We start from the raw sequence: 21,177 nt of genomic DNA, 5'->3' as shown, positions 1-21,177 counted from the left end.
CCACTGGCAGAGTGCCTTTATGTCCTTTTTCTTTATGTCCTGTGGGCTTCATTCTATTTTTGTGCCATATTTCACAATCGGTTTACACCATGGATTATGTGAAAAATCGTCTTCAATTTTGTCTTTATTCTTTTTTGTGACTTTGCAAAAAATATCACTTTTCACAAAAGTGTGCAAAATTTGTGGCAACATGTCTGGAGTACATAAAATAGCCCGGGGCCAAAAATATCTGGAAATAAATGCAGGCAATACCGTACACACCGAGAGCACACACGGTGACACTCCCGCCCACAGCGCCTCCTGGCGGAGCTGCTGCAATGTATCTACATGTATGGAGCTCATAGCTTCTGTCAAAATGGCGGCTCAGTGTCAGCGCGCTACTGTCAGAGGCGCGCGCACGCAGAAGGGAGCCGCCCCGGGCACGCGCTCAGGTGGGGCAGCCGTGGGCGTGGTCTGCGCCTGCGCACTTGTCGCAATCTCGCTGTCACTTCCGGCTGTTTGTCCGGGAAGCGGATTCGGTCGGAGCGGAACGCGCGGATCCCGGGAGCCGGCCCACCAGCTGCACAGGCCGCCAACATGGCCCGGGATTACGACCATCTGTTCAAGTTGCTGATTATCGGAGACAGCGGTAAGAGCGGGTTCCCAGGGTGGGAGGACCGGGCTGTTCAGGGAGAGGCCGATGGGGGTCAGCACCGGCGACTACAGGAGGTGCTGAGTGACAGGCGGGTGACCCTGCTCTGCGAGATCTCTGCTGTGTGCTCACTGCCTGCACCGGCAGCACAGGACCCGGTGTGTGAGCGGCACTGGCAGCACTCCATCATGTAGCTGTGCTGCACCGAGCCACCAGGTACTGTCTGTGCCTCCAGAGTCCCCGCCCGGCCCCCGGCAGGTCACAGCACGGGGGCTTATCTGCGGCATGGCTGTGCCTGGTGCCACACACTGGTACATCTGCTCATTGGCATTACAATGAGATGGTATTACAGGGAGGAATGGCCACACTGGTTGGAAGGGTACAAATGGTGGCCTCTAGCCTGGCCCCTGGCGTCGTGGCCCGTCTTCTGTCTGGCCGACCCCCCACCCCCCGTCGGGGCTCGCCTTCTGTCTGCCCCCCAAACCACCCCCACCCCCTCTGGCGTCGGGGCTCGCCTTCTGTTTGGGCCCCCCCCTGCCCTGCCTTCGTGGCTCGCCCTCTGTCTCCCCCCCCCCCCCCCCCCGGCTTCGTGTCTCGCCTTCTGTCTGCCCCCCCGGCTTCGTGTCTCGCCTTCTGTCTGCCCCCCCCCCTGGCTTCGTGTCTCGCCTTCTGCCCCCCCCCCCCCCCCTGGCTTCGTGTCTCGCCTTCTGCCCCCCCCCCCCTGGCTTCGTGTCTCGCCTTCTGTCTGCCCCCCCCGGCTTCGTGTCTCGCCTTCTGTCTGCCCCCCCCCCCCCCTGGCTTCGTGTCTCGCCTCTGCCTGCCCCCCCCCCGGCTTCGTGTCTCGCCTCTGCCTGCCCCCCCCCCGGCTTCGTGTCTCGCCTTCTGCCTGCCCCCCCCCCGGCTTCGTGTCTCGCCTTCTGTCTGGGTCCCCCCCTCTGGCTTCGTGGCTCGCCTTCTGTCTGGGCCCCCCCCTGGCTTCGTGGCTCGCCTTCTGTCTGGGCCCCCCCCTGGCTTTGTGGCTCGCCTTCTGTCTGGGCCCCCCCCCCCCTGGCTTCGTGGCTCGCCTTCTGTCTGCCCCCCCCCGGCTTCGTGGCTCGCCTTCTGTCTGGGCGCCCCACCCCCCCTGGCTTCGTGCCTCGCCTTCTGTCTGGGCCCCCCCCCCTGGCTTCGTGCCTCGCCTTCTGTCTGGGCCCCCCCCCCCTGGCTTCGTGCCTCGCCTTCTGTCTGGGCCCCCCCCCCTGGCTTCGTGCCTCGCCTTCTGTCTGGGCCCCCCCCCCCTGGCTTCGTGCCTCGCCTTCTGTCTGGGCCCCCCCCCTGGCTTCGTGGCTCGTCTTCTGTCTGGGCCCCCCCCTGGCTTCGTGGCTCGCCTTCTGTCTGGGCCCCCCCCCCTGGCTTCGTGGCTCGCCTTCTGTCTGGGCCCCCCCCCTGGCTTCGTGGCTCGCCTTCTGTCTGGGCCCCCCCCCCCCCTGGCTTTGTGGCTCGCCTTCTGTCTGGGCCCCCCCCCCTGGCTTCGTGGCTCGCCTTCTGTCTTGCCCCCCCCCCTGGCTTCGTGGCTCGCCTTCTGTCTTGCCCCCCCCCCTGGCTTCGTGGCTCGCCTTCTGTCTGGGCCCCCCCCCTGGCTTCGTGGCTCGCCTTCTGTCTGGGCCCCCCCCCTGGCTTCGTGGCTCGCCTTCTGTCTGGGCCCCCCCCCGGCTTCGTGGCTCGCCTTTTGTCTGCCCCCCCCCCTGGCTTCGTGGCTCGCCTTCTGTCTGGGGCCCCCCCGGCTTCGTGGCTCGCCTTCTGTCTGGGCCCCCCTCCTGTCTAGGTCCACCCCCCCCTTTGCTTCGTGGCTCGCCTTCTGTCTGGGCCCCCCTCCTGCCTAGGTCCACCCCCCCCCTGGCTTCGCGGCTCGCCTTCTGTCTGGGCCCCCCCACCCCCCTGTCTAGGTCCACCCCCCCCCCCCGGGCATCGTGGCTCTCCTTGTCTGCCCCTCTGGTATTCCTTCAATGAAAGATCCTTCATGGACTAATGATTTCACTTTTAATGAAAGAACTTTCTCCCAAAACCAACATACACAGACGTCCATGTTTCTCAGTCTGTGCGCGTACCACAGTGTCAGCACCGACTATGGATTTCGTGACTGATCGAACAGTCTTGTATGTCCTGGCCGGGCCGGGCTGACCATACACCAACAACACCAGTCAGATTGCAGTGTGGATGTGCATGAGTAATTTGTGGCTTTGTTACGGGTCTTTTTGGGTTAAATCTGTGGCATACAATGGCATCCTGCAGGTCAGTGTCTGGCCACGTTTCTCCGCTGCGGATGAGATTTGGTGAATTCTCACCACTTTGCTATCACAGTGACGCGCAGCACATTATCCGGGTTGTTTGTGTGATCAAACCCTAAGATTTCATTCAGACGACGTGTTTTGTTTTTTCGTTTTTGTTAGTGTTGTATGGCATCTATTTTCTTTTATGGGGGGAAGAAAAGTTTACAATCTTCTACCTATAAACGGTGAGAGCGGGCAGTACGTGTATTGCGTTCCTTTGCTGTCCATTTTTTTTCCATGGACACTGATTGGAATGGGCAAGTTTGATCCTTTTTTTATTCTTACAGATACCGCAAAAAACACACGTTTAGCCGTGAAGACGTAATGGGGGCGTGTTCTGTTCGTGAAAGGCATGGATAGAACATGTGCCTGAAAAACGGACTCCGGAATGAGGCCCAATTGTTTACTTTGTAGCGGCGGCTTGTGTATGTGTATATGGATGTAGATGTGAAAAAGGCTCACTATTAGCCGAAACGCGTTATTTACGCCTGTGCACTTATGATGTGGAATAAATTGTAAAAAATTCCAGAAGATTTGGAGTGCCGGTCCTTTTGTTCAAGTTATACTGTGGATGCCTTCCTTGGACACGTGCAGCTTGGAGTGTGTGCCGCCTGGCACTTTTGTGTCTGTCTATATGGCAGTACATGGGGGTCATGGCCAGCATTACTCCAGTCTTCTGTTCGGAAATAAGTCACAGTTCCTGCCGTCAATGGAATTTCACATGTCATACTGTATAGGTCAAAGTTAAAGCAATCTTAGGGGAAAATTTATTAAAGGGGTTGTCCAGTTTTACTTCACTCTGTGATTTGAAGGCTTGAGACTCCTCGCAGTGCGCAGTGTGCTTGCTGTCACGATCTCCGGTGCCTGAAGCACCGTAAGTAAGCAATTTGCATACATGTGGTTATGTGATGGCTATAAAGGGAACAGTCCCTTCAATACAAGTGAATTGATTGAGGCTGGATATGGTCTAGTCTGACTGTGGCTTGAAGTATTTGCATTCACATGACTGCTGCCTCCCGACGCCATCACTGGAGAATCCTGACAGTGCGCACGCTGTGAGGGTTCACAAGTCTGTAGTCACATAGTGACTGGAAACGTGCACCCTCAAGCCTTGACAACCCCTCTTAGGCTTTTTTCTGGTCAGGCTAAGGCTGCAGTCACGTATCCATGTGACAAATCTGTGTACTGTCCGTTTTTTTCTTTGACAGCACGCTTATCTAGTCTTCCATTCATTTTAAAGACGGATGACTGTCTCCTGTGGTCTGTCTGTAAGACTCAGAGTATGTCTTAGGCCACGTGCCCACCTTGAGTATTTGGTGAGTTTTTTTAACTACCGTAAGTATTTGTAGCCAAAACCAGGAGTGGGACAGAGGAAAAGTCTTATAGAAACACAGCACCACTTTGGCGTTTTTCACCCACTCCTGGTTTTGGCTACAAATACTTAGTTAAAAACCTCACCAAATAATAATTCTGCACGTGGACTTCTTGTCATCCGTTTTGCATATAAGGCTTTGTCCATTAAAATCTACTGGCATGTGTGGAAAATGAATGAATCATGGATGACATACTTTGTACTTCAGAGATCCATGCGAGCTTCAGCTGTTTTCCACTGATTTGAGGTTGTCAATTAATAATTTTAAGATCAGACAATTACCGTATTTTTCGCTTTATAAGACGCACCGGATTATAAGACGCACCCCAAATTTAGACATAAATAAAGGTAAAGAAAAATGGGGTCCGTCTTATACTCCAGTGTTCTCTTACCGGAGGGGGGCAGCATTGGTGGTGAAGCGGGTCGCAAGAGGCACAGGTTGTGCTGGCAGGAGCGGCGGGTCAGTGGTGGCAGGCGCGCCGGCAGGAGCCACGGGGTCTGTGATGGCGGCAGCAGGGCGGCGGGTGAGTCGTGCAACAGGCCGGTGCAGTGAGAGTGTCCACGGTCCCGGATCAAATGGTGGCTCAGTGGTGGCAGCGGCGGTGACGGCTCAGTGGTGGAGCAAACCGATGCGGTGTTTTCCCAGTGTGTCCGCGGTCCCGATTGAAGTGATGGCGCCCGGAGCCGGCGCATGCGCAGATGGAGCTCTCATCTCAGGGCTCCATCTGCGCATGCGCTGACTCCCGGAGCAGCGCGTGCGCAGATAAAGCTCTCATCCAAGAGCTCCATCTGCGCACGCGCCCGCTTCCCGGCGCCATCATTTGAAAGTGGGACCGCGGACAAACTGGGTAACTTGCTGCACAGCCGCCCAGCCCCGCACGCACAGAGTGGCAGCCAGTAGGGTACCTGTGCTTGCGTGTGGGCGGCAGCCGGGTGCCTGTGTGAGGGAGGTAGCCGCCGGCGCACAGCACCCGGCCGACGGCACACAGCCACGGGTACCCGGCTGCCGCCGCACGCAAGCACACGCACCCGATCACTGCACAGACAGGACCCCCAGGTACCGCTATATTCGGATTATAAGACGCACCCCCCTATTTTCCTCCCAAATTTTTGGGAGGAAAAGTGCGTCTTATAAAGCGAAAAATACGGTACCTGCTTCAGCGGAAAAAAAATGGTTAAGAAAACAATAACAAATGGAACACGGATGTAATATGATGACATTTGAGAGAAAAAGTCATCTCACTAATGTAACAATTGACATGGAAGTGTGAATGTAGCCCTAGGCCAAGTTCATTAAGGGTATGTGTGCACGCTGCATCTCTGTGGCAACCACGAAGATAAATGCAGCCTGTGACCACAAACGCAGCCGGAGGCTCAAAAACGCCTCCAGAAAACAGGGTTTTTTATGCATTTTTGACAATGCATTTTTTTTTTTATTCAATGCGTGAAAAATAGTGATGGATGCATCTGACTGTAAAGTTCGACAATCCCCAACCCCCCCGCCCCCCACGGGTTCAGAGGTACCTGAGTGCCAGGCCCACCACTTAGGTAATTAAAAATGTAGAAATAAATAATTCTAGTATACTTTTTTTTTTTTAAATTCTTTATTTATATAACAGACCCTTGCAAACCATAAAGCAGTCAGTTGACAAAACAGACAAAAACAGTTCAACAGAGTTTGGGAGAATACATCTCAATACAAAATCACTAACATCTGTGCCAACCCCACAAATTGACAAACGGGTCCGTTCTTTTTCAGTTTTTATCATAGACAAGAAAGAAAAGTACCGAAAAGGAGGCAAAAGTGCCTAAAGATCCCTCAGACATCTCTGAACAGGGAAGGGTTCGCACCAGCTGAGAGAAAAGAAAGGGGGGGGAATGTAGAGGAAGAGTGGAAAGGGATAAGGCAGAGCGGAAGAATTCTACTATACTTGACGAGTCTTCGGCAAGGCTGTAACTGCTCCCGCAGCCGCTCATTCACTTCCTGGGCCGCTCATTAGCCTCATACTTATTGAGTGCATCCCCCTACCACCACCACCTGTGATTGGTTGCAGTCATATGCGCCCCAACGCTGAGTGACAGCGTGTCTGACGCTTACAATCACAGACCCGATCCTCAGGATTCAATCATACAGTAAACATAAATTAATAAAAAATTGAGGTAGGGTCCCCCCATATTATGCTACCTAGCAGAGATAAGGTTGGTACACTTACCTGTCCTCGGCGCTGCTATTACTTATGGGTCCGCGGTGAGTGCTGTGCATATGCAGTGAGCATAATGAGGGTCCAGAAGCAACAGCAGCACCTTAAACAGGTAAGTATAAAAATTCTTTGTTTTTATGTGACACGTTTTCTCCGCTACGTGTCACATGGATCACATTAGTCTGTGGTCTGTGTGAAATCCTTTGATTTTAGTGGGTCACTTGTGTCCATGGGTGAAAACGGACGTCAGAAGTACCAGAGACATGGATGTGTGAAGGAGGCCTTATACAGTTTCTTCGTCCGTAGCTTTTTCTGTGTTCGACTTAGAAGCTTTGTATTAGTTTTGATTTTACAGTGAGCTTTAACTGTGTCATTGTTTACCTCTTAGGCTGCTTTCACACATCTGGTTTGAGCAGTGCGGCTCAATCCGGCTGTGAAACCTATGCAACGGATGCGGCGAAAACACTGCATCCTTTGCATAAGTTTTTACATGCGGCCCGTCTGTTTTTTTCCGGTTGCGGCATGCTACTGAGCATGCGCAGTGGAAGAAACCACATGCGGCGGCCGGATGCATTTTTTTCCGCATTGCGCCGCATCCGGCGTCCATAGGCATGCATTGAAAAATGCGCCGCAGCGGCCGGATGCGGCGCAATGCGGTTTTTGTTGTTTTTTTTTTTAATTTTTTTTTGCTGGAGCAAAAAACGTGCCAGGGAAAGTTCCATCCGGCCGCGGCATCGGCTAAATCTGCCACATGCGGCAAAAACCGGACCGAACGCAAGCCCATGCGGCACAATACGGCATTAATGTAAGTCTATGCAAAAAAAACCCGCAACCGGCGGCAAAAAAAAGGTTGCGGTTTTTCTGCAGAGCGCCGTATTGTGCCGCAGAGCAAAAACCGGATGTGTGAAAGTAGCCTTACCTAGCACCAGGATTTTCCCTTATGAGCTGCGGCCTCCACCAGTGAGCCCTTATATACAGGCATTCTAGAATGCTGTACAGTATATAAGGCTATGTGCCCACGGGGAAAAGTGTCCTGTGGATATATCCGCAGGACATTCCGCAGGTGCTCCCAGGAAACAGCACCACAACCTTTGTCTGTTTCCATGCTGCGGAATGTCGTGCGGATATGGTGCGGGCATTCTGCATTGAGGATACAGTATTATGGCTTCGGCACTGCATCCTCAATGCAGAACAAGTGCTGCCGTGATCGGGGAAGTTTATACTTACCTCCATCATGCAGCACCTCGCTTTCCGGCGGCCGGGTCACTGTCAGGCAGCGTCTGGTTTCACTATGCTGGAGGTGGGCGGGCCTGAACTAGCTCCGGCTGTCACATGACCGGAGCTCGTGCAGGCTCCGCCCACCTCTTCCTTCCTGTACCTGGCTGGATCCACCGCGCTGCTGTACACCGGACGGAGAAGTGACTCGGGTCTCTATCATGGAAGGCAGGTAAGTATATGGGACCCTGCGGAGAAATCCGCTACAATAATTGACATGCTGCAGATTTTTCCGCACGGAAATCCGCACGATTTCCGCTGCGGAAAAATCCGCAGCGTGGGCACAGCATTTCCCAAATGCCATAGAAATGGCTGGGGAGTAGCTGTGCTGCAGATTTTCGGAAAATCCGCGGCTTTTCCGCGAGAAATCCGCGGCAAAATTTGCGTATTTTCTGCAGCGTGGGCACATAGCCTAAGAGCCCAGGGCAATCTGTATCACAAAAGAAAAACCCCTTTATAATACTCAGCTGTTGCTGGTCTCAGTCCGGTGCCGCTTCCATCTTGTTGGATCACCGTCCTCTTGCCCAGCCCCATGTGCTTGACTTTTCCTGTGTCCTTCACAGAGAGCTGTCCATTGTGCTCCAGCTTATGCGCACTTGATCTGCCTGGCTGGGAGCGGATCAAAGTACTGTAGTGCGCATGCGCGGGTGGTCCTTGACCTTTCATTGAGCTTGCACATTACATTACTTTGATCTACCCTCAGTTCACAGCTATAATATAAACTGCAGGAACAATAGTGCAGCTTATTTTTTCTTGTAAAATGTTGGATACCCAATAAACCAGGTTATAGTCAGCCACTGAGCGCTTTTGGTGTCCATCATGTGATGGATCTGTGGCCTTAACCCCTTCACCCTAGAGTGATTTCCCGGTTTTCATTTACGTGTTTTCCTCCCCTTCATCCGAGAGTTATAACTTTGTTTATTTTTCCATCAGTATTGTCATATGAAAGAGTATTTTTAGCAGGACGAGTTGTACTTTTGTAGGAAATCCTTAGTTTTACCATATAGTGAAGTGGAAAACGGGAAACAAATTCCAAGTTTGGTGAAATTGCAAAACAAAGTGCAATTGCCCGATTGTTTTTGGGGTCTTTTATTCAGTGTTAACAATATGGTAAGACTGATTTGTCCATATCATGTCTTAGGTCGGTACGGGTTCGTAGACACCAAACATGTATACTTTTACTTTTAAAAAAAATTCTGAAGTTTGTCCTAACAAATTGTAGTGCTTTTGTCAGTTGAATTGTCATTTTTCGGGATCTATGACTCAGTGACTGCTTATTCTTTTGCATCTTCAGCTGACGTTTTTAATGATACCATTTTTATGCAGATGCTACGTTTTGATCGCCTGTTATTGCATTTTTGAAAAAAAAAAATTGCGGCGACCAAAAAAAATGTAATTTTGGCTTTTGGGAAAAAAATTTCTCACTACACTGTGTACCAATCAGATTAATTGACTTTATTTATAGCGTTTTTGAACGTGCCGCTACCATGTGTATATTTTTAATTTTTTTAACAGTTTTATTTTTAATGGGGCAAAAGGTGGTTGATTTTGAATTTTTAGGGGTTTTTTATGTTTAAAACCTTTTTTTCCTTTTTTTTTTTTTTTTTTTTACATTTGACGCGCATACATTTGAATAGAGGCAGGGTCTCCAGGTCCTACAAATGTGCAGGCCTGGACTCTCGCAGTGCAGCGTTAGGACCATAGGTGAGTTACATGACTGTGATGTCATCAAAGGACATTCTGCAACTGCGGAAACTTCAGCAATAGTACAGAATTTTATACTATTGCTGAAATTTATGATTGAAAGGCGGGGGCCCTGAATCAGCTGCCCAGTGTGCCCACCAATAAACGCCAGCCCTGAGAAACAGATGGTCCCTCGGCCCTGTACATTCCCGGTGACCGACGGTGAGCCACATGTGGTTCACGAGCGACTGTTTGGGGACCCCTGCCCTACACATTAAGGTATAGGGGTTATATCTCGAGCCATTTATGGCATATCCAGATTGTATGTGTGCATTTTTCAATGGGTCCAGACAGATGCTATCAATGCACTGTTAAGCACAGTGCCCCCCCAGCTTTAGTTGATGGCCACCTTTTGTTTTCAGATTAGCCTTCCTCCTCTTGCTATGACAAATCTACACCTTTTACCAGCTGATCTGTACTTTGCTTTTGTCTAGTGGTTTTCTGGTCATTGTTTATTCCATTTTGTATTGTTTTCTGCATAAAATTCCTATAAAACTAAACTTAAAGGGGTTTACCATGTTTAGATAGGTGGACACCCATATTTCTTATGTAAAACTCCAAAATTGTTGATTACCGTATATTAGCGGTCAAAGTGAGCTGCAGCCGAAACACTGAGTGAAGCTGCTGTAAAGCCAGCGGTGGACCCGGGGAGGGTGTGGATTATCTGATTTAGGTTTTTTTTCTCCACATGACAGGCCACATTTGGGTCAACTTTTCTAAAAGTGAAAACGCCAGAGGATTACCCGCTTGTATAGATTCATACCCTTCAGCAGTCCTTACAGGTCATGTTTTCAGGATTCCTGTAGTATTACACTTGATATCATTATTTTCAATTATAGTTATCGACAATATTGCAGGACCCTGGTCCATCAGCCATGTTTGTAGTCTGTGGCTCCTGGACCCAGAGCTCTACAAGCCTTACTAGTATTCTTGCTGCCTCTTCTAATGAGTAGGCCCTGCGCGACATTGTGTGCGATGTGGCACAGTGTAACGGCGTTGAGGGTCTACTATTCAGAAGAGCACAGTGCTGCCCTCGATATGCCCTCTGTATTGGGTCAGAACGATCGGATTAACATTTGTTCTGTCCCCCTTAAAGAGAATTTGTCACTATTGGGCTTCCCCAGCAAAGTCTTTGAGAAGTCGACAAAGTCCATGCACACGTTGCTTTTTTAAACGCTGTGTTTTGGATGCCAAATATTTGACAAAATCGATGCGTTTAAAAAAGCAGCATGTAATTTCTTTTGTGCGTTTTGGTTGCATTTTCCACCCATTGAAATCAATGAGGTGTGTCAAAACGCAACCAAAATGCGCTTGCACTGCATTTTTGTTGCGTTCTGCATGCTTTTTTTACAAACAGAACGCAGGTCTTTCGGTCTCTCTCTCTGTCCATGTCTGTCTCTTTCTGTCTGTCCGTCGGTCTCTCTATCGCTTGGTCGGTCTCTGTCTGTCTCCCTCCCCCTCTCTCATACTCACCAATCACTGACTGATCACGGGCGGGGCGCTGCACGGCTGTCACACTGCTCTGGTGGCTTCTCCTGCTTTTGAAAATGCCGGCCGCTCATTATTCCATCTTGTATTCACTGCTTGCCCCCCCCCACCGGTGCCTATGATTGGTTGCATTCAGACGAGCCTCCACACTGAGTGACAGCTTTCTCTCTGCAACCAATCACAGCCACTGGTGGACGGGTCTATGTAGTGCAGTAAAATAAATTTTAAACTGCATTCAGTCCCCCATTAGCCAAGGTAAAGCCACACGGCTGAAGGTTGGTATTCTCAGGATGGGGAGCCCCACGTTATGGGGAGCCCCCCAGCCTAGCCTAAAAATATCAGCCAGCAGCCGCCCAGAATTGCCGCATCCATTAGATGCGACAGTCTCTGGACTCTACCCGGCTCATCCCGAATTGCCCTGGTGCAATAATGAGTTAATGGCAGCCCATAGCTGCCACTAAGTCCTAGGTTAATCATGGCAGGCATCTGAGATACCCCCCCCCCCCATGGTTAACCTGTAAGAAAATGTAAATAAACACATACTCCCAAAAAAATCCTTTATTTGGAGTGCTCTTTCACCACTTTATTAAAATCTCCAAATACTCCTCCAGGTCTGGCGTAATCCACAGAGGTCCCACGACGCTTTCAGCTCTGTTACATGAAGCTGACAGGAGCAGCCACAGACCACGACCGCTCTCTGTGAGATCCACGCAGCTACTGAAGTGAGTCGCGCTGTCAGCGATGTCAATCGGGTTACCCAGGTGGAGGACTCCAGCTGTGGCCGCGGGTAACCGGAGTGATAGCACCGCTGATCGTGCAGCTCACTTCAGTCACTAAGGGGATTTGCAGTCACCGGGGAGTCCTTCACCTGTGATCGCAAATCAGGCCCCGGCACACGCACAGCCGCGTGATGACAATGAAGTCAGGTGAAGTTCATCCGAGTTCATACTGATCGCGCGGCTCTGTCTTGCAGCCAGCCATGTTCTATGGGGATGTAGCAGAGCCAAGTGGGACGCACTGTCAAAAATGCATCCAAAATGCAGCGATTTGGATGCTTTTTGAAAGGCACATGTAGTGACAAAACACTGCTTTTTGTCACGCCAGAACGCAACATGTGCACATACCCTTGGTTGTTTAAAAGTCCACTCCAATGTTTTTATTTCTTTTAAATTACCTACATTGGATACCTAAATTACTGATGGCTAATTGTTCGAGTGCAATAAAAAAACATACGCATGCTGTAGTGATACTTCAGTGAGATGGAAAATGAACAGCACAAATCAAAAGCCTGTACTTCATCTTATGGTCTTTAAGGCGGTGTTCCCACGTAGTAGTCGTGCTGTGGCTTTACACCACAATATCCCTGTGCCACTGAGGACTGTTCACGGTTTCCCTGCACAATTTACAATAAAACAGCTGTTGTCAGTGTAGTCAAGGTATATGTGTATGGTTCTTGTGGATTTTGTTGCTGATTTTTGCTTGGAAATTATGTGATTTGCATCAGCTTTCACCCCTTGCCCTGTATGTGTTCAGATCAATTTCCACTGTGGATTTTCTTAGCGTGTGGATTTAATAAAATCTAATCTACAACTCTGGTAAAGTAATATACTGGAATCACTGGCCATATGCTGTCCCATGTGCATATGCCCCAAAAGTTCCATCAACCTAAAACGCTGGTCCAAAGAATAGATATATGCCTGTGTCTACAGTAAGAAGTAGGTCACGTCATTAAGCATGGTTCCTCAATGATCTCTCTATGGAAGCAAGCACTAAAAAACAGATTCCTGGTTCATTTACTTAGTTGACCCCCAACTCTCACCACCTTGACCAGATAAATCCCATCCTAAGGGGTGCTTCACACACAGCGAGCTCGCTGCCGAGATCGCTGCTGAGTCACGCTTTTTGTGACGCAGCAGTGACCTCATTAGCGATCTCGCTGTGTGTGACACTGAGCAGCGATCTGGCCCCTGCTGCGAGATCGCTGCTCGTTACACACAGCCCTGGTTCGTTTTCTTCAAAGGCGCTCTCCCACTGTGACACACAGATCGCTGTGTGTGACAGCGAGAGAGCGACAAATGAAGCAAGCAGGGAGCAGGAGCCGGCATCTGGCAGCTGCGGTAAGCTGTAACCAAGATAAACATCGGGTAACCAAGGTGGTTACCCGATATTTACCTTAGTTACCAGCCTCCGCAGCTCTCACGCTGCCTGTGCTGCCGGCTCCGGCTCTCTGCACATGTAGCTGCTGTACACATCGGGTTAATTAACCCAATGTGTACAGCAGCTAGGAGAGCAAGGAGCCAGCGCTAAGCAGTGTGCGCGGCTCCCTGCTCTCTGCACATGTAGCTGCATTACACATCGGGTTAATTAACCCGATGTGTACTGTAGCTAGGAGAGCAAGGAGCCAGCGCACAGTGTGCGCGGCTCTCTGCTCCCTGCACACACAGCTAAGCGGTGTGCGCTGGTAACTAAGGTAAACATCGGGTAACCATACCCGATGTTTACCTTAGTTACCAGTGTCCGCAGCTTCCAGATGCCGGCTCCGTGCAAGCGCAGCGTCGCTTGCACGTCGCTGCTGGCTGGGGGCTGTTCACTGGTCGCTGGTGAGATCTGCCTGTTTGACAGCTCACCAGCGACCATGTAGCGACGCAGCAGCGATCCTGACCAGGTCAGATCGCTGGTCGGATCGCTGCTGCATCGCTAAAGTGTGAAGGTACCCTTAGAATACACAGTTGATGCTGACTACGCATCTGTGTAGATCAGGGGTCTCAAACGCAGCTGATAGAAAAAAAGAAATTGAGAGGGGCCGCATTCTTTGCAGGACCCAGTTACATTTTTAGTGATTCCATTTATTTTTTTCTATACACCTTTTGGGTCACTTTTTTGAACAGTTTTTGCTTGTTTATTATGACAAATCTGGACATTTTTGTTTAGTTAAGCATTTTTTTTTTAATCAGATCTTTTTTTATTAAATCATTAGGGATCAATACAGAGAATTTCACTTTTCATATAACTGATAACAATAAACAGATAAACACATGTGATTTATAAATCAGGTTCTTTCTCTGCATATATGTAAATATAATAGAGTTCTCAAATCATAATTATATTATATAGCTTGAGCCTACAAACCTCGTGGCTCTACAAATAAACAAAACTTAAATTATGCAATAATGCCTCAGACTAACAGGAACACCTCCTCCATCAGCCGTGTCGCTCCACATCATATTGCTATACTCTCCTGCTCCTCCCTCTCCGTGCAGTCATCCATGAAACCGTTCCAGTCCTCTCTCACCTCTTCATTCAAAGTCCATTTCGCCACAGAAAAGACTAGTTTTAATTCCTTCCTCACACATGCCATCACTGCAGGCACAACAGTAACCGGTCCAGCATTGCATCCCGAACCAGTGCACTAGAGGGTAGGCCCGGCAACTCCATCCATGGGCGCCAAATGCTGTAAAACTTTTTCAATGTTTTTCTTTTTAAAGGGAACCTGTCATCAGAAATTTCGCCTAAAACCTAACAGATTCCCCCTCTGCAGCTCCTGGGCTGCATTCTAGAAAGGTCCCTGTTATTATTGTGCCCCCTTTCTGACCCAAAAAAAGAGTTTATATCGAGGTACCTTTTTGGCTTCTGATTCTCTAAATGTGTCACGGGGGCGGGCTGCCTGATGGCCGTTATTCTGCCCCCTGGTCCTGTATGCCGCCCCCATCGCCGATTTCTATACTTCTGGACGCCGCCCACTGCTCCAGCCATCCCCGCGCATGCCCAGTGCTCATCTCTCGTGGATGAGCACTGTGCTCAGTGTCACCGGTGGTGACGTGCGCGCAGGGTTTAGATTATGGGCGGTGCTGTGATGTTAATTACCAAGCAACCGCCCATAATCGCGGGACCGCGCATTCCCCCTTGGCCTGCTTCGTGCTTCCTGCTTCCGCGCTCTTCCCATCTATTTCCTGCCTCAGGGCAAGATGGGAAGGAGGTGACGTGAGTTCAGCAGCAGCGCGCTTGCGCAGAAAGAAGCAGGCCGAGGGGGAATGCGCGGTCCCGCGATTATGGGCGGTTGCTTGGTAATTAACATCACAGCACCGCCCATAATCTAAACCCTGCGCGCACGTCACCACCGGTGACACTGGGCACAGTGCTCATCCACGAGAGATGAGTACTGGGCATGCGCGGGGATGGCTGGAGCAGTGGGCGGCGTCCAGAAGTATAGAAATCGGCGATGGGGGCGGCATACAGGACCAGGGGGCAGAATAACGGCCATCAGGCAGCCCGCCCCCGTGACACATTTAGAGAATCAGAAGCCAAAAAGGTACCTCGATATAAACTCTTTTTTTGGGTCAGAAAGGGGGCACAATAATAACAGGGACCTTTCTAGAATGCAGCCCAGGAGCTGCAGAGGGGGAATCTGTTAGGTTTTAGGCGAAATTTCTGATGACAGGTTCCCTTTAAATAAACTCCCCTTTCCAATCTTATGACGTTATTTAATTTGTTTTTGAGCTCTGGTAATGTTGGTGGTAGAGGGTCTAACCAGTGATATGCAAGTAGCTTTCTTGCTTGGTACAAGATACGTGCTATTCCCAGGGCTGTTGGAGAATCCGGATCCACTTCTCCTTCCCACAGACTCAACAGGCACAGGCGGGGCGACGGTTGTATTGTGATATGATATATTTGATCTATAAGTCCCAGGGTTTGGTTCCAGAAATCACCAATGTGTCCACACTCCCACATAACATGCATCAAATGGGCATCATCCTGTCCACACCTAACACACTGTGCGTTTGGTCTAAGTCCCATCCTGAATAGTAGACTGGGAGTTTTATATACCCTGTGGATGAGATATATTTGAGACAGCTTTTGGCACTCCGATACCGCCAGTTTAGGAACTTGTTCCAATCTATCAGACCACTGGCCTTCCGTCAGGCGACCGACGTCTCGTTCCCATTAGCTTTTAACAAGCAATGGATGTGTTTCCAGATGGGCAGGTAGTAATTTTTTATATAGTTCCGAAATAAAGGCCCCGTCACACTAAGCAACATCGCTAGCAACATCGCTGGTAACGAACAACTTTTGTGACGTTGCTAGCGATGTTGCTGTGTGTGACATCCAGCAACAACCTGGCCCCTGCTGTGAGGTCGTTGGTTGTTGCTGAATGTCCTGGGCCATTTTTTAGTTGTTGCTGTCCTGCTGTGAAGCACAGATCGCTGTGTGTGACAGCGAGACAGCAACAACTAATGTGCAGGCAGCAGGAGCCAGCTTCTGCTGAGGCTGGTAACTAATGTAAACATCGGGTAACCAAGAAGCCCTGTCCTTGGTTACCCGATATTTACCTTTGATACCAGCCTCCTCCGCTCTCACTGCCTGTGCTGCCGGCTCCTGCTCTGTGCACAGATAGCTGCAGCACACATCAGGCAATTAACCCGATGTGTGCTGTAACTAGGAGAGCAAGGAGCCAGCGCTCAGTGTGCGCTGCTCCCTGCTCTGTGCACATTTAGCTGCAGCACACATCGGGTTAATTAACCTGATGTGTGCTGTAACTAGGAGACTGGGGGCTGGTCACTGGTTGCTGGTGAGCTCACCAGCAACTCGTGTAGCCACGCTCCAGCGATCCCTGCCAGGTCAGGTTGCTGGTGGGATCGCTGGAGCGTCGCAGTGTGACAGCTCACCAGCAACCTCCTAGCAACTTACCAGCGATCCCTATCGTTGTTGGGATCGCTGGTAAGTTGCTTAGTGTGACTGGACCTTAAGACCCTTAGAGGACTCAGATGTAAGCAGCCTATGTAATGTTTGATTATGTGTCACTGTTACCGGGTTTGTCCTCCCCTGTCTTTCCAGTGCGTGTCTCATCTGCAAATACTGATAAAAGAAGACATGCGGAAGGTGAAACTCCGTTCTCAGTTGTTCAAAGCTTTTAAGAGTATTATTTTGTAGTACTTGTGACACTAAATGGATCCCTTTATCCTCCCATCCTCTGAACCCTACTAATTTTTTAATTTCTGGCAAGTCTGGGTTCTGCCACAGTGGCCAGAGCTCTGTAGGTCCGCTTATCCCCAAAAGAGACTTACCCCTGTCCCACACCCGGAATATCATAGCCAGTGTGGGATATCGTGCCCCATTTATCTGTCTTTGTCCCACATCCAACCGGCAACCTGGGTACTTCCATTCTGATCCCTCTCTCACTATATCACCACTGGTATCATACCCTCCTTCTTTGCCCCAACCCCTCAGATGTTGCATCTGGGAGGCTATATAGTATATATATGGGTTTGGTACCGCCAGTCCTCCCTCCTCCTTTCCCCGCTGTAGCACTTCCAGTCGAATCCTAGCTTGCTTTTTCTTCCAAATAAGTTCCCGGAATATTGTATTTTTACAAAAAATTCCCTACATATCCACACTGGAGAATTATGTATAAGGTATAGTAATTGTGGCATCATTACCATTTTAATTAAATTGGATCTGCCGATATTTGATAGCGGCAAACGGCACCAGGTATGCACTTTTGCTCTGAATCGCTGTAACAGGGGTTCCAGATTTAGGGCCTGGAAATCCTTCGGGATTGGGCTGACAATTACTCCCAGATATTTAAACTCCCGGACCACAGGAACTGGAATCTGTAAGTCCGAAAAGTCCCCCGGAAGGGGGTCCAACGGCATTAAAGCCGACTTGGACCAGTTGATTCGTAGACCAGACCTCTGTCCAAATTCCCGAATGATATTCATTGCTGGCAAAATCGAGGAACGTACCCTGTCTAAATATAAGAGTAGATCGTCTGCGTATAATATCTTTTGTTCCACGGCTCCACACCGAAATCCCTCTACCTCCCTGGATTTCCGTATTGCCACTGCCAACGGCTCCACTGCAGTCGCGAATAGCAAGGGTGAAAGCGGGCACCCCTGTCTAGTACCTCTTCCAAGAGGAAAAGACTCGGAGACCCTGCCATTAACCCTAACCTTCGCCACCGGTGAGTCATATAGCAGTTTTACCCAATTTATGAATCTATGTCCAAAGCCCATTTTCCGAAGTACAGCCCACATATATTCCCATTCAAGGCTATCGAACGCCTTAGCGGCGTCTAAAAACAAAATTGCCCTTTCCCCCGGTACCTCAGAACTATGTTGAATTCCCAAATATAATTTCCTGAGATTCATAGATGTGGCTCTGCATGGAATGAATCCTGTCTGATCACTCTGCACTATAGATGAGATGACTCGGGACTAGAGATGAGCGAACCGGTTCGGCTCGAGGTCGGTTCGCCGAACGGAGGTCCCGTTCGAGTTCGGCTCGTCAAACGTTCGACGAACAGAACTCGAACTGCATAGGAAACAATGGCAGGCAATCACAAACACATAAAAACACCTAGAAAACACCCTCAAAGGTGTCCAAAAGGTGACAAACAACTCACAACATGGGAAAGTGACAAGGACATATACTCATGCGAAAACAAAAGAGCTGGACAAGGAAAAAGAGGAGGAGACACAGATATAGGCATGGCATGCCCTTCTAAAATCATGTAAATCACCGCAAGGTTACTCCAAGCGGAGTCTCCCTTTTTTACAAAAATTGGGCCACACACACACCCACCCCTTCAGTGGCAGCAGTTGTGCCCTAGTTGCAAACAGGATGTTTTGATTTGCATCAAGCACTTTCCAAATCCACAAGCATTTACTCTCCCCAGGATGAGACAGGGGTAGTAAATTCCTTCTGGATCCATGACTTGTTCATTTTGATGAACGTCAGTCTGTCCACATTGTCACTGGACAGACGCGTGCGCTTATCTGTCAGCACACACCCAGCAGCACTGAAGACACGTTCAGAGACAACGCTGGCAGCTGGACACGACAAAATCTCCAAGGCGTAACTGGAGAGCTCTGGCCATTTTTCTAGATTTGAAGCCCAAAAGGAGCAAGGCTCCATTTGCAAAGTCATGGCATCGATGTTCATTTGGAGATACTCCTGTATCATCCTCTCCAGCCGTTGACTATGTGTCAGACTTGTTGTCTCTGGTGGCCTTGCAAAAGAGGGTCTAAAAAAAGTTATGAAAAGATTCCATAAAATTGCTGTTACCAGCACCAGATACGGTCCTACTGGTACGGGTAGACTGTTGAAGATGACGAGACCGTCCCATGTTTGGCAAGTTACAACTGGGAGAATCACTCCCTGCACCTGCACGGTTGTTTGGTGGAAAAGCCGAGCTAAGATCGAGTAACAGCTTCTGCTGATACTCCTGCATACGTGCGTCCCTTTCTATGGCTGGAATTATGTCACAAAATTTGGACTTGTACCGGGGATCTAATAGTGTGGCAAGCCAGTAGTCATCATCACTTCTAATTTTGACAATACGAGGGTCATGTTGGAGGTAGTGCAACAAGAAGGCACTCATGTGTCTTGCACAGCCATGCGGACCAAGTCCACGCTGTGTTTGTGGCATAGAGGTGCTAACCGTTCTTTCTTCCTCTGACATCTCCCCCCAACCTCTTTCAACTGAAATTTGACCAAGGTCTCCCTCATCTGCTGAGTCTTCCATGTCCATGGACAGTTCATCCTCCATTTCTTCATGTTCTCCTGCACCTTCCTCAACATTTAGCCTGCTACTATGCGCCCTTGTTGATCCCTGTCCCCCATGGTCCCATGCCTGGCGCCTTGGTGATGATGAACGTCTGGACCTTGGTGATGTTGTTGTGTCTTGCGCATATGAATCCTCCTGTAGTTCCTCCCCTTCCTGTTGTCCCACCCCCTGACTCCGAATAGTGTTTAGCGTGTGCTCCAGCATGTAAATGACTGGAATCGTCATGCTGATAATGGCATTGTCAGCGCTAAACATATTCGTCGCCATGTCGAAACTGTGCAGAAGGGTGCATAGGTCCTTGATCTGAGACCACTCCATCAGGGTGATCTGCCCCACCTCTGCATCTCGTTGGCCCAGGCTATACGTCATGACGTATTGCACCAGGGCTCGGCGGTGCTGCCACAGTCGCTGTAACATGTGGAGAGTTGAATTCCAGCGTGTCGCCACATCGCATTTCAGGCGATGAACCGGCAGGCCGAAAGACTTCTGGAGCGATGCAAGTCGCTCAGCTGCGGCGCTTGAACGGCGGAAGTGAGCAGACAGTTTTCGTGCCCTGTTCAGAAGGCCATCTAGGCCGGGATAGTGTTTTAAAAATTGCTGGACGACAAGGTTCAACACGTGAGCCATACAAGGCACGTGTGTCAACTTGCCCAGGCGAAGGGCCGCACCCAGGTTTGCAGCATTGTCGCACACGGCCTTACCAGGCTGCAGGTTGAGTGGAGACAACCATTTATTAAACTCGGACCGCAGAGCTGACCACAACTCCTCAGCTGTGTGACTCTTATTCCCAAGACATGTCAAGCTAAAGACCTCCTGATGCCGTTGCGCTCTGCTGCCAGCATAGTAATGAGGGGTGCGTGATTCCTTCTGCGCAGTGAGAACGCTGGTGGCCTGACCAGGCAGGCTTGGGGCGGAGGTGGAGGACCCAGATGAGGTGGAGGATGCAGAAGCAGTGGCGGAACTTGGACAGACAGAGGATTGACACACAAGTCGTGGGGACGGCAAGACTTGTGCAGCAGACCCTTCACCATCTATCACCATAGTTACCCAGTGCCCAGTCAGCGACATGTAACGTCCCTGTCCATGCTTACTGGTCCAAGTATCGGTGGTGAAATGCACCCGTTCACACACAGTTTCTCAAGGAAGCGGTGATGTTGTGTGCGACATGCTGGTGTAGCGCGGGCACACCTTTCTTAGGCTGGTTTCACACTACGTTTATTTAACATCCGTCCTTAACGTTATTTTAGCGGAAATACGGATCCTGCTTTTACAGCAAATAACGTATGCAAACGCATCTGTTATTTTGCAGGATCCTGCACTGGATGTTTAGGGGCGGGCATTGGAGTCATGTGATCGGGAGTGAGGGGAACTAGACTGGGAGCCGGCTTCTGACAGCTGCAGACGCTGGTAACCAAGGTAAACATCGGCCTTGGATACCCGATATTTATCTTGGTTACGAGTGTCTGCAGCTGCTAGTAGCAGGGCTGCCTGCACACGTAACCAACGTAAACATCGGGTAACTAAGAGAAGTGGTTACCCGATATTTACCTTGGTTACGAGTGTCCGCAGCTCTCGGGTGGGAGAGGGAGGAAGGG

At 50.1% G+C, this 21,177-nt stretch overlaps 1 protein-coding gene across 1 annotated transcript in view; it reads left to right on the top strand.

Annotated features, from left to right (window-relative positions):
* The first annotated feature begins 471 nt into the window (after positions 1–471).
* Positions 472–21,177, top strand: part of RAB35 (RAB35, member RAS oncogene family) — a 53,475-nt gene continuing 32,769 nt past the window's right edge. The window contains exon 1 of the mRNA XM_075320322.1: positions 472–628. Coding sequence (XP_075176437.1) covers positions 577–628 — 52 coding nt within the window. The 5' untranslated portion in view covers positions 472–576. The remainder of the gene's footprint in view (positions 629–21,177) is intronic.

This window comes from Anomaloglossus baeobatrachus, chromosome 1 (genome assembly GCF_048569485.1).
Source record: "Anomaloglossus baeobatrachus isolate aAnoBae1 chromosome 1, aAnoBae1.hap1, whole genome shotgun sequence".
Classification (NCBI taxonomy): Eukaryota; Metazoa; Chordata; class Amphibia; order Anura; family Aromobatidae; genus Anomaloglossus; species Anomaloglossus baeobatrachus.
Note: the sequence above shows the minus strand (reverse complement) of the source record. Positions and strands in the feature narration are given on the sequence as shown.